Source organism: Xiphophorus maculatus, chromosome 1, assembly GCF_002775205.1.
Source record: "Xiphophorus maculatus strain JP 163 A chromosome 1, X_maculatus-5.0-male, whole genome shotgun sequence".
Taxonomy (NCBI): domain Eukaryota; kingdom Metazoa; phylum Chordata; class Actinopteri; order Cyprinodontiformes; family Poeciliidae; genus Xiphophorus; species Xiphophorus maculatus.
Window position 1 is genome coordinate 11,486,895 of NC_036443.1, and position 12,506 is coordinate 11,499,400.

Genomic DNA, 12,506 nt, shown 5'->3' on the forward strand with positions numbered 1-12,506 from the left:
CTTTGTCAAAGTGTGTCTGATTTTAGCGTATTACCTATGTCTAACGGTTGGTGAACTCTCCCCTCCATCTTGGTACGGTCCGTTGCCTAGGTGCTAGTAGAAGCTAGTGTAGTCCGCCATGCCTGTCCAAGGCGCTGGGTTTTCTCATCCCCGTTAGCCCGAGGTGAGTAAAACGTAAACTATGGTCTGCTGTATGACTTCCCGGAGCACAGAACCAGACAGTTTCGTGGATAAAATTCGCCAGTAATAACATTTAAACTTTAATCAGTAGCCAACAACCAGCCTCTGGAATAAGCTGCGGGACCGTTAGCGCCAGCGCTATCTTTGTATGCAGCCTAATAACTTCGGTAACTTTACTACCACGGCGTTCTAGTGTAAAAACCCGCTCATTCGTGCAATGTCACACGAACCGATTCTTGGTTATGCTTCAATACGCAGCCAGTCTTTCTAAAAAGCTCGGAAGACGCTGTGCTTCTACTGAAAACATAGTTTGCTCCTCCTTCGGTGTCAGACATTTTGAGAAGAAAGCCATAACAACCGAAGGATCTTTCAGAACTGAGGTATTTCAGCTTTCTCTTAGAAACTATTGATCACTTTCCAAACAAAACATACACAATGTTTTCCTGCTAGAAATTCAATTTAAACTTGCACTTGCAAGCTGCTTGAGCTGTAATCGTTGCTATTTATATCAAAAGCTTAATGATAAGAGAAGCAGATCATACATAGATGATCAGGCTGAAGTTTTGCATAGCTTCAGGTGATACAGTGTAGTCAGCTGTCAAACTGCAGCTGAAGTAGGCAGTGCCTGAGGTTGTTACTACAGGTTTTGTCACGACTTAGCCAAATGGTTCTGAGAAATGTTATCTTTTACAGAGCTGCTAGTACTCATGGATTACAGCGACAATGGGACTGATGGGGCTTGAGGTCCTGCTCTTCATTGCCACAAAATGGGACACCACGTAGGAACAGCTGCAGCTTAAAATAAGTATTTTTCTCAGCTGAGGAAATGGCTTCACCAAAGTCAATGTTGATGGATCATGGAGAGGTAACTTTGCTTCTGACAGATAAAGGTTACATTCTCTATAAAGTGTTGCTCTTCTGTGGAAACCCTTTCTCTCTGCAGAGTGACATCACGTTAAAAGCTTTTCTAATCTACATTTTCTTCCCCATTGGCTAGTGTATTTGCTGGCAGTTTTTCTTCAGTATAGTTTGAACGTGTTGCACATAGAAGAAAGAAAAATGTCAATTTTTGTCATACAATCTCGATGGAAGGAACGCAACTTGCATCAGCACCTAACATTTGTCAGCATTAGAAGGGCGCTCTCAATTTGCAGTCTTTCAGCCATTTGTTCCAGATGAACATAGACCAGCTGGTGGCATGTGAGACTCGATACTTCGCCTGTGACAATGTGGTGCGTGTTGTTGGAGCTGTAACAACTCCTTTAGCATTCCAAATACTGCACGGCTTCCGCTCAAGTTACCAAATTCTGGAACAGGTGTTTGGCGCCGAGTTCCCATCGTCGTAGTTTGAGCATGCAAAAAGATCGGTTTTGCTGAGCAAGTTTCTTCATGCAAATTGTGGTTTAGCAAGTCATAATACATGGTTTTGATCTCTTGCGTGTTAATAAATCATTTATTTTCCTCCTCTTTCTCTTTAGTTCTTGACGGAGCTGGACCAGGTTACCAAGAGGCTTCAGGACGACGGCTTGCCTCCAGAGGCCGGAGCGGAGGAGCGGCAGCAGCATCTATGGCGGCAGCTGCTCAACGCCGAGGCAAAGCTTCAGTCAGTCTCAAAGGAGCTGCAGGCCTTACGTACGCAGCAGGCCATTGAAATGAAGGAGGTGAAGTAGTCCAGGGTTGCCTTTGTTTACCAGCTGTAGCAAACTTCATATTAGGTTTAGTGGATTGCTGGTTTTACTTGAATTAGTTTAAGAATTGTATTTTGCTTGACTCAGGTGGAGAGCTACGTAGCTCACATTCGAGCGCTGCTGGAAGAGCGCGAGTGTCTGACTGCAGAGTATGAGAGAGACAATGAAGACTTGCGACATGAGCTTCACCAAATCAAACATCAACAAGGTGATCTCAATAAAGCTGTTACTGTCTATAGTTTTTGCATTCATACAGCATCCTCATTATTTATTGGCATCCCTGTTAAGGATGTGTAGAAACTTTAGAGCATTTTAATCAGTCACTTCGATCCTTACGCTGAAAAATGCAATATTTCCAGAAATAAAATATGTTTCTGTTCTGCCAGGATAAACATAAATGTGAGGATTTGCTAAACTTTAACTAAAACTGGTGCTTTAATTTTAATGACTAACACTCCAGGTCAACAAAGGGTGATTATGTGGATAAGAATCTCATGCTCACTGTTATGCTATGCTATCCAGTACAGTAAAGATCACTTATTAGCTCTTTGAAATAGTTGGACATTTTAAACAATCATCTGGCGACCACATCTTAAACAACTTCAAAGAACATCTATAAATTTATTCTCCCTCAGTGAAACATTTCCTCGTGTTTATGCTAATTGCAGTGCGTTATTTCAGTGAAGTGTCGTTTTTCAGTAAGACGCGAAGGAGTCATTGTTTCTTTTTAGAGATCCAGAGCAAGGAGATGGCGGAGATGTTGTCACAGGAAGACCTGGGGGAGATCGGCTTGAGTAGCCCCAGTGAGCAGGTGGCTTATCTACTGGTGGAGAGGGCCACTCTGCTGGAAAGGCTGGAGGCTGCCGAGGGGAAGCTGGAAAGTCATACCCTCGCCGTTACCAACAGCGACCATGGGGTGAGAGTCTAACAGAGAAGTTATATTTGAAGTGGTACCACTAACATTGATAATTACTACAGCGTGTCAAGGAATAGATTGGAAAGCTGATCCAGGGAGTTTTGCCTGTATCAACAAACATAATCTCAATTCTAAAATATAAATATATATCAGTGTAACATGTAGCTGCCTCATTCACATGCAGTTTCCATCTGTGTGCATCATTTTAACAGGAGCACATCCAAATAAAGGGAGAGAGTCTCAGGCAGCAGAGGGAGGACATGAGCAAGACCATAGATCACATGACGAAGGTGAGGTCATCTTAAGTTCTTCCTTAAAGTCTGGAGGAAAGAATAGTCCATTTATTTATGTTTTTCAGTGAATGCGCAGAAGAGTTCGATCACCATGTGGACATTGGCTTTTTGTTTCGTCAGCAGTGTTCATCCCAGAGTCCGTGGAAGAAGCTGTTTGGCCTGCGCAGGTCTGCTCAGAGCAAACACAATATGAGCCCTGTAGGTTTCTACTTCACAGCTCATACTAATCCTTCTAACTAACGCTGGTGTTGTGACGAAGGCCGACAGGAGGGCCGACACTGGGGTGTTTAACAGAGATTTGTTTTTAAAATATTTCGCACAAGCGTTTGGACGTGTTTTGATATTATCCGCATGAATGCTGTGAAGCATACCACCTGATGCGGTTTGGTTGTCCAAAGATTAGGAACTAAACTTCCTCGTCCACATGAAACCCGACTCATTGCGGGACGGCTCTACGCTGCATGTTACAGCGCTTTGCAAAAGTATTCATGAATTATCTACATTGTCTTACATTACAACTAGGGCTCTGTAATTTTTGGAAGCTAAATGTTTTGATATTATTATGTTTGCTATGACTGAGCCACATTTTCCTTACTACTGTCTTTCTTTTCCATCATCATCATGCCCTTTTTCTGAGCTTCAGGTTCTTCATCACTCAATAGTTAAGGACAGCGATAGTCAAAAGCAAAATTTTACTTCATTGCAATTAAATTAGAATAGCCTAACAAATATTGCAACCAATTAGTAATTTCTAATTGCAACTTTGCACATGTTGATTTTACAGTGATTATTACTATTTGATATATTGTGCAACTCTAATTACGAAAACAAAATTTGAATAGATTTATGCAACAAATTGAGAAAAAATAGCACTTACGATATAAATAAAGCCTCATATTCCTTCCACTTCACAATTATGTTTTACTTTGTTTTGATTTGTCATATAATATCCAAATAAATATGTAGTAGTTTGTGGTTGTTATGTGACAAAATATGTAAAGGTTTAACAGCATGAATGCTTTTGCAAGGCATTGGATGTCCCTGTGCCAGCTTTGCATTTTGTCTTTCTTTCTAATATGGTTCTCAAATGAAAAAAAGAAAAAAAAAACATTAACAGTATTTTAATTTTATCACAAACCCACTGATAGCAAGGAAACCTTTTTGGTCCTCTGAGCAGGAGAATGCTGAATCGACTACCTCCCCTTGCTCGCTACAGGTCTGCAGTGATAACGGATCTCAGACTGAAAGTGCATGATTCTCACAGCTGCATGCTATGTCTCCGGTCTAACTACCAGTCCACTTTCTTGCTGTTCTCCTTCCACACTGGCCGTCCTAAACTTGATCATTTTGCGACAGGCCCACAGCGAGGAGATCACCAGGGAGCGAACTGAGCGGCAGCGGCTGGAGCGGGACCTGGAGGAGGCGTCCAGGAGGCTGGCCATGGCTCACCAAGACATTCGCAGACTCAACAGTGAGCTTGATGCGGCTAAGAACAACAACCAAGACCCATGTGGTATGTCGAAGACACATTCACTCAGTAATCACAAATGTATTTTTAGTTTTCAGAATTATTGTCACACGGAACCAGAAGCTGCACAACTTTGTGCTTCCCACCTTTTAAGGTGCATGCATTTGTGTGTATTTTTTTTTTAATTTAAATTTGTATTTCTTATATATATTTTTGGCAGCATGCAACAATAATATCGGAAAAACATTCTTAGTAAGCTTCTAAGTAATGTGGATGTTCTTCCAATTGTAGGATCTGAGCTTGAGGGGACAGTCCAGGAAGTTGAGTACCTGAGGAAGGAAGTGGACAAAATAAAACACAATGGTGAGACGGCATGGCGTGAATGAACTTTATTTGACCTTTTGGAAAATTTAGCAGAGAGAAGTGGTGAAAGTTTTATCCACCAAAAAAATTCTACTCCAAAAATCGTGGGTGTTCACTGTTTGCAGATTACCTGTATAGTAATGCGTAATATAAAACAGTATTAAAGCTTTATTAATCTATGCTGCACTGAGACTATGTTTTTATGTTATGTTGTTGTACAGTGGAAGTTGTGATGGCTTTCACAGTAGCACAGCCTGGCACTGTTGCCTTGCAAGAAGGACCAGGGTTTGAATCCTGGCCTCAGCTCTTTTTTAAAATGATCACAGGCAGAAAATTGGCTGGGTTTTGAGCTCACCCCCCCGTGGCCTTTTAAAGAACTGCAGCTTGGCTTTTAAAATGGGAAAGCAAAACTTCCAAAGTGAAAAACATCAACAATCATTTTGCAGATATGATGAAGCTGCAGCGAGCCAAAGAGCAAAATGACAGACTGGATGCAGAGAACAGAGCTCTCAGGGAAAGAGTACATGTCATTGAGTCTGAGAAGAAAGATCTTATGGATCAGGTAAATATGAAGAGTGTTTTTTCCCATTTCTATAAATGAAAATGCAAAGAGGCCTCCTGTAGTTAAGTTTTTTTTTGTTTTGTTTTTGTCCAGGTGACAAAACCTAATACAGAAAAAGAAGACTTGAAGAACAAAGGTACTGAATCTGAAAACTGTCTCTCTGCTGTGTCAGCCCAAGAGAAGGATCAGATTCATAAACGGTAACGATATAAACTCATGGAAAACGACAACATTTCCTTCTTCAAGGCTCAAATAGGCCTTTGTCGCCATTATTCCCCGTTAGGTGTCAGGAAGCGGTGGAAGACGGACTTATGCAGGCGAGAGAGCTGCAGCGGCAACTCCAGAGGCTACGCAAGGAGCAGGAGGAGCTGGAGGAGAGGAATGAGGAGCTGGAGGCCCTGCTGGGGGAGACCCAGAACTCCAGCAAGGAGGAGAGGCATCGCCATGAGGGAGAGGTGGAGGGGCTGCACAGAAGAGTACGGGGAAAGAGCTGGATTCGTCTGTAACAGCATTTAATATTTAACAGAAAGAAATAAATGATTAATTGGATTAATTGAGAAGGATCAATTATCGAAGTAGTCGTCAGCTAATTTAGTAATCGATTAATTGTTAACTGACGTGTACAGAACAAAGATAAAAGGCCATTTGCTGGGCGTGCCGTAGTGGTTAGCGCGACCCATATTTGGAGGCCTTGAGTCCTCGACGCGGCCGTCGCGGGTTCGACTCCCGGACCCGGCGACATTTGCCGCATGTCTTCCCTCCTCTCCTTCCCCATTCCTGTCAGCCTACTTTTGTAAAAAGGGACACTAGAGTCCACAAAAAGACCCCCTGGAGGGGTACAAAAAAAGGCCATTTGTTGAAAAAGCTACATATTCAGAGCGGTATTTTAGCCAAAACTGTACAAAAAAAGTAAATATACATATATATTTTTTGCATTTAAGATGAAAACATTTTGTAAATATGTTTTACTCAAAGTTCCTGAAGTAGTTTTAGCATTGCTAAATTAACTAAAGGAATTCCATGGTGTTGTTGCATTTTAAGCAATAACATGTTCATTTTCTTATTTAAAAACTCACTGAATTTTTTGTTGATTTTCATCTTTTAGTGTATCTCTAATTTGCATAAACCAGAGTTAAGGGGTTAAATGAAAACTCTGCACAATGTGCCAGTTTTTTTATTCGACTGATTGATAAGTAAGATCATTAGTTGGAGCCTTAAAAAGAAATGATGCATTTAATTACTTTACTATCAGATTTATATGTGATGTATTTTAGGAAAAGTAGTTGGTGACGTTAAAATAAATGAAAGCTTGAAGGGGAAATAAATATGTCCCACTAAAACCCTCTAATCTCTGAATTTAACCATGTAGATTAGAAACCTGGAGGCGGAGCTGAGAAAGCACGACGCTCAGGAAAAAGCGCCAAAAAATGGCGACGAGGTGAAGGCCAGCGAGTCCTACCTGCACGTCGTAAGAATTTACTTTTCTTATTATGCAGTGACACAGCAGACTACCTCAAAGTTGGTGACAAACTGGGGTTGTGATATTTTTGGACGTTAAACATCGACCAATCAGACATGCACATTGATCTCCCCTGTGTATAAAGCACCTGAGGGACAGCTCCCAGGAGAGAATGTCCCTGCTGGAGGCCCGACTGACTGAGGAGAAGGAGTGGAGGAAACAGCTGGAGTTGGATCTTACTGCTGCTCAGGCTGCCCTCAAGAAAGATAAAGAGGTAAAGATCTCACACATGCCGTCTGCGAGACCAAACAGTCACTCAACAGCTGCATAACTTTCTGAAAATCAGCTCATAAGTAAAAAAAAAATGTTATATTGCATTTGGTACTAGGCTGTTTAAGGTTACTAATAGGAACTTCTGTCTTACCTACAGATATGAACAAATCTTTTTCCAACTGCCTTTTGCAAATCAGCTCGGTTTTTATTTCTCCGTTTTTTTCCCCCCACGCTACAGGCTTTGCAGATAGGCGAGCGAGAGCTGAAGAAACTGAGACTCGAGGTCAGCGGTCTTCAGACCGAATGCCAGCAGGGGAAAACGCTCATCAAAAGTCTGACCCAGGTCAAGGGAGAGAAGGCCGTTCTAGAAGAAAAGGTTCGCTCGCTGCCTGGGTTTGAAATGGAAATAAAAAGGACTCCGGTTTTGCTTAAATGCCTTAATAGATTCCTTTGACATTTCCTAGTTCTGTTAACTTACTCTTTCATTTTATAGACCAACATAAAGTAGCACATCATTGTGAAGTAGAAAATTGTTTAGATTGTTTTTTTTTACCATTAAGATCTGTATAAAATTGTAATGTTCATTTTTATTCATTTAACCTGAGTCATTATTTTGCAAGTCTTGCATTTGGGGCTTTCCACATCAGGAAACTAAAACCTTTTACCCGTTCTTTGTTGCATTTAAGTTGAAATGCATAAAGTGTGTGGCGTGATTATTTTACATGGTCGTTTACGTGAGTGAGAGTTTACGGTGCGTCTCATCTTGATATTTCTGGCCCTTTCAGGTGGCCCAGATGGAGCGCGCCCACAGCAGACTCCAGAGTCAGCTGGAGCGCTGCAAGGACAGTAACCAGACTCAGGGAAAAATGATGGGAAACAGACTCCAGGCTGATCAGACGCAGAAGCAGGTCGACAGCCTTAACGTCGAGCTCAGCAGCCTGCAGTCTTCACATGACAGTCTGAGGTAGGAAGCTCAAGAATACATACGTCATCAGCTCGTAACTGTATGGTACAACTGAAGCATTTGAATTGAAAATAGCTGTGTCTGGGCAGGAGCTATAGCCCTGCTGCAAATAGTACCTTAATCAATTTTTTTTCATAGCCAGCGGAGAGATAAGAGGTGATATTGGCGCTTACTTGGTTTGCATACATATGCATATTTTTCAGGGAGGAGATGACCTCTGAACGCCAGAAGACGGCTGAGCTCCAGGCGGAGCTGAGCGGCGCGGTTCATCTGAAGCTCGAGGCTGAAGGGAAAAGAGAGAGAGTGGAGTTGGAGGTCCAGCGGCTCAATAAGCAGCTTCAGTGGCATCAAGAGCAGCTGACCTCTGCAAAGGAGGCACTTCGTCGCAGCCAGAAGGCCGAAATGGACACAGCCAGCGCAGGATCTGGGTCTGATTCGGTAGAGAAAGTAAAGGTTGGAGGTTTGGATCAGGTAATTCAGTTTGCAGCTGTAAATCTTCTTACATCGTCTAAATGTAGAGAAGATCGGCTTCACTGCTTAGTAAATCAAGTCGAGAAGAAAACACATTTCCTCTTCAGGTTTTTCATTGAAATCAAATATTTACATACACCCTTTACTCCTTAAAACATTTTAGAAAAGCCCAGATAATAAATGACTTCTACACTTAGGATTATGTTAGTTAATTTACAACATTTGAGTTAAATTATATACCTATTCGTGTATTTTAAGCGAGTCTCAGATAAACTGCTTTCTTGGGGTACAAATGGGTTTTTACAAATTTGTTACTAAGTACTTTAAGGTCAACAAGCCTGACTCGGTTACACCAGCTCTGTCAGGAGGAATGGGCCAATATTCCAGCAAGCTACATTGAGAAGCTTGTAGAGGGATACCTCAAATGTCTTGACTCAAATCAAAACAGTTCTACCAAATACTTAGGATATGTTTGCAGACTTCTTATTTTAAAGAATGTCATTCTTTCATTCAGAAAATATAAATATTTTTGGTAATCTCTGCTGACCTTAAACAAGTCATGTTTAGTCTGATTTATCGTGAGAAAATATTTTTGTTTTGCCTTTTTATGAAGGGTGCGTAAATATCTTGTTTCAGCTGCATCTATGTCTCTCCGTTTTATGTTGGTAGCTTTCATCTTTGAAGAAGGAAATAAACGACCTGGAGGATAAGCTGGAGGAGGAGCGGCAGCTGGCCTCTCAGCACCAAATGGCTCTTCAGGCTCAGATTAGTGAAGCCCAGGCACATATTAAGGTACACATGCTCACAACATGCGTACCTCCACATTATATCCTATATAATATGGATATATCCTATATATCCTATATATTGCATCATATATCATTTTGTATTTCTGTAGTTGGAGCTTGACAAAAAAAATAAATCAATGAATGTTCGTAAAGATCGGCACAAATCGGCTGACGCACTTTTCTTTTCCAGGCATTTACTGACCTATGGAGATCAGCACTCAAACATCTTACTTGGATGAAAAGTGGCTTAGAGAAAACCAGTAGCATCTAACAAAAAGTCCCTCAGCAATGATCAATTTAAAAAATGTTAATGATTCCAAAAAATTAAAGAGACAACAAATTTTTGGTGTAACACTGATTGTAAATATAAAGGCCACTATAACCGACAAAACCTTTAAAAAATATCGACTGGTTGAATTATTCATAAGTTTATTTTAGCTTACGGCCTCTGCATCTGTTTAACTTTTTGGATCTTTCTAACTCAAAATTTTATTTATTTTTTTCCCCATCTTAAGTTGCAAGACTCGGTGCTGGGCCAGAAGGCGGAGGAGGCGAAACAGATGAAGCAAGACGTGCAGAGAGCCCAGAGCCTGTTCACCTCGGCCGAGAAGGAGCTGCGCTACGAGAAGGAAAAAAGCCTGGATCTGAAGAGACACAACACTCTGCTGGAGCAGGAAAAACTCAAGGTTGGCGTTCAGTTTCATCACATTTGGAATGTCCTCACCGGCAAATCGTCATCTTAGTCACTCTCGCTGGCCTCTTTTACTTTCTGTGACTGCTAATCACAGTAAGTGAGCAAAACTGAAACTGTACCAAGAAACAGGCTGTATACTGTGTGCATCAAGAAGCAAGAAAAATACAAAAACATTCTTCTCATTATTCTGAGATAGCTTTTCAACATTTTATAATTGGAGGTTATACTGTAATTTGATTTTGTTGGATATTAACTTCTTGCTTTTACTCATTCTTGTCCATTCCTTTATGTTAAACTACACCACAATGGAAAAGGAAAGTTCTTGCTCTCCTCTGAAGGCTCTGTTCTCTCGTGTTTCTTCAGCTTGGCGCTGAACTGAAGCAGGCCCAGTCCAAGCTGGCACAGGTGGAGCAGAAACTCCAAACTCGAGACGCCGAGTGCAAACGCCTGCAGCAAAAAGTCCGAGAATTAGAGCTGCAGCTGATACGCAGCAGCACCAACTGCAGCGCCACCGCCGGCCTGCAGGAGGAGTTGCAGGCCGAGAGGGCGCGGCTCATTGCTGCCAACAAGAAGGTCGGTGTTGCTGGCTCATGAACCTGCAGGATGACAGTCCCTTCTTTAGACAAGCTCTGCTCCTTCTGATGGATTTGAGCTTTTCAACATTTTGTTTGTGTGTTTAAGCGAATTCAGCCTTCGATTATAAACTCCCCAGAATGCATTTTGAAATGGGTCAGAAGTTTGGGAAGTCATTTCTCTTTTTTCTGCAGGTGTTGGAGCTCCAGCAGCAGCTAAAGAACGCCCAGCACCAGCTACGTGTCGAGGAAGCTCGAGCCGGCGAGAGCAGCCGCCTGGAGAGGGACAGCAGGGATCTGTTTGACTCTCTGTCGGCCCTCAGGGCCCAGCAGCAGGAGGGCCACATCACCAGGTGACACAGAGTGGGACCACAACGTTATTTTCGTCCGGCTCATTGTTTCAAGTTGCTCTAACCTTTTTTTTAATTTTTTTCCAGAAAGCTTTTAGAGCAGCGGGAGGAGGAGCTGCAGCAGCAGGTACGCTCGCTTAGGCTGAAGGAAGCTTCCCTCAACAGGACAAACACGGAGCTCAGCCACCGCGTCCAGCAGCTGGACACTCAGCTGTCCATCCTGGACGCTGAGCTCAAGAAGACAAGAGAGGAGGTGAGAAATGCTTCAACGTTACTTTGCTTCAGTAAGTGTTAAACCTTTTATTTCAGTGTATTTATATATATATAAAAAAAAACATTTTTTTGCTGCTCTTCAGGTAAAAACAAGCCAGAAGTCAAACCACAAACTGCAGGAAGACCTGATTACCAGTCAGCAGGAGTGTGAGAGGCTACAGGAGGAGCTGCAGCAGGTCCTCCTCCAACTAGATGCACACATCAGGTCATTATCAATATTAGTATGATGACGAAGATTATGAAATCCAAGGCCTGAATATGCTGAGCTTTACTTGAGGTGGCAAGAAGAAAGTTTGTTGTCCAGGACATTTTGTTCATTCATGAGAAACTGAAGCGCATAACTCCTGGGAAGTCCTCACAAGCTGGAAAAGCAGCAAAGCTTTTCTGCCTTAACAAAGCCTACTTTCCGAATTTTTTTCAAAACAGCAGTATTGAAAATGGTGTCATCCCACTAGAGGGAATACTTTTCAGATTTGTGCACTGTGTTTGATGCTCTTGTGTTTCTTCTCCACTTCTACAACGACCAGGAAGTACAACGAAAAGCAAAGCCAACACAAGACCAAACTGTGTCAGGCCAAGCAGATTTTCATGAAGGCAACGGCACAGAGAGACTCTACCATCCAGAAACTGGAGAACGATCTGGCGCTGGCCTCCAGTCTCTCCTACAAGGTTTTCATTCCTGCTCAGTGTTTGCTTCTAAAAGGTTTGATATTTTCCAACATGTCTTTGTCTTGATACGCTTTTTTGCCTTGTTCCCTCTGCCCCGCGCTGCTTCTAGGAGAAGGAGCGGATCAACGTAGTGATGCTAGAAAACGAGAAGCTGCTGGAGGAGAAGCGGGAGCTGCTGCGGAGGATAAGTGAGGCAGAAGACATGGGCAGCAAAGGCATGAGGACGGCTTCCACTGTCCAGCACAGGTGGCTCAATCAATTACTACTCCTGAACAGCAGGGGTCACCGCAGCGCGACTAACTTCTCTCCATGAAAGCTATTTTTGTTTCCGTTATTGTCCGGCTGGCTCTCTGTATCATAGATCTCATCAAAGTTACTTTTGACAAAAACATTTGCAAAAGGAGTTTGCAGAAGCAGTTTTTTTGTTTTTTTGTTGAATGTAAGACCCAAAACTGACCAGTCACTTTTGTGCACTTGTGAAAGCTTTAAATGATATTTAATAAAAGTCTTATTTGTCCAGTCA

The 12,506-nt window shown here is 42.2% G+C and overlaps 1 protein-coding gene across 4 annotated transcripts in view; it reads left to right on the top strand.

The window, feature by feature from the left end:
• Nucleotides 1–12,506, top strand: part of ccdc30 (coiled-coil domain containing 30) — a 17,553-nt gene continuing 5,047 nt past the window's right edge. Inside the window, exons 1-25 of one of the 4 annotated variants that reach the window (XM_023340730.1) lie at nucleotides 1–163; nucleotides 874–1,045; nucleotides 1,659–1,841; nucleotides 1,956–2,076; nucleotides 2,600–2,784; nucleotides 2,997–3,074; nucleotides 3,198–3,275; nucleotides 4,434–4,590; nucleotides 4,837–4,908; nucleotides 5,355–5,470; nucleotides 5,564–5,670; nucleotides 5,754–5,946; nucleotides 6,840–6,938; nucleotides 7,075–7,203; nucleotides 7,441–7,578; nucleotides 7,988–8,166; nucleotides 8,370–8,637; nucleotides 9,307–9,429; nucleotides 9,941–10,111; nucleotides 10,483–10,692; nucleotides 10,887–11,044; nucleotides 11,129–11,294; nucleotides 11,398–11,519; nucleotides 11,842–11,983; nucleotides 12,093–12,229. In XM_023340730.1, the coding sequence (XP_023196498.1) occupies nucleotides 1,007–1,045; nucleotides 1,659–1,841; nucleotides 1,956–2,076; nucleotides 2,600–2,784; nucleotides 2,997–3,074; nucleotides 3,198–3,275; nucleotides 4,434–4,590; nucleotides 4,837–4,908; nucleotides 5,355–5,470; nucleotides 5,564–5,670; nucleotides 5,754–5,946; nucleotides 6,840–6,938; nucleotides 7,075–7,203; nucleotides 7,441–7,578; nucleotides 7,988–8,166; nucleotides 8,370–8,637; nucleotides 9,307–9,429; nucleotides 9,941–10,111; nucleotides 10,483–10,692; nucleotides 10,887–11,044; nucleotides 11,129–11,294; nucleotides 11,398–11,519; nucleotides 11,842–11,983; nucleotides 12,093–12,229 (3,371 nt within the window). In that variant the 5' untranslated portion in view covers nucleotides 1–163; nucleotides 874–1,006. Of the gene's footprint in view, nucleotides 164–873; nucleotides 1,046–1,658; nucleotides 1,842–1,955; nucleotides 2,077–2,599; nucleotides 2,785–2,996; nucleotides 3,075–3,142; nucleotides 3,276–4,433; nucleotides 4,591–4,836; nucleotides 4,909–5,354; nucleotides 5,471–5,563; nucleotides 5,671–5,753; nucleotides 5,947–6,839; nucleotides 6,939–7,074; nucleotides 7,204–7,440; nucleotides 7,579–7,987; nucleotides 8,167–8,369; nucleotides 8,638–9,306; nucleotides 9,430–9,940; nucleotides 10,112–10,482; nucleotides 10,693–10,886; nucleotides 11,045–11,128; nucleotides 11,295–11,397; nucleotides 11,520–11,841; nucleotides 11,984–12,092; nucleotides 12,230–12,506 lie in introns of those variants that run through there. The other 3 variants (XM_023340735.1, XM_023340741.1, XM_023340747.1) reach the window with 3 other exon arrangements.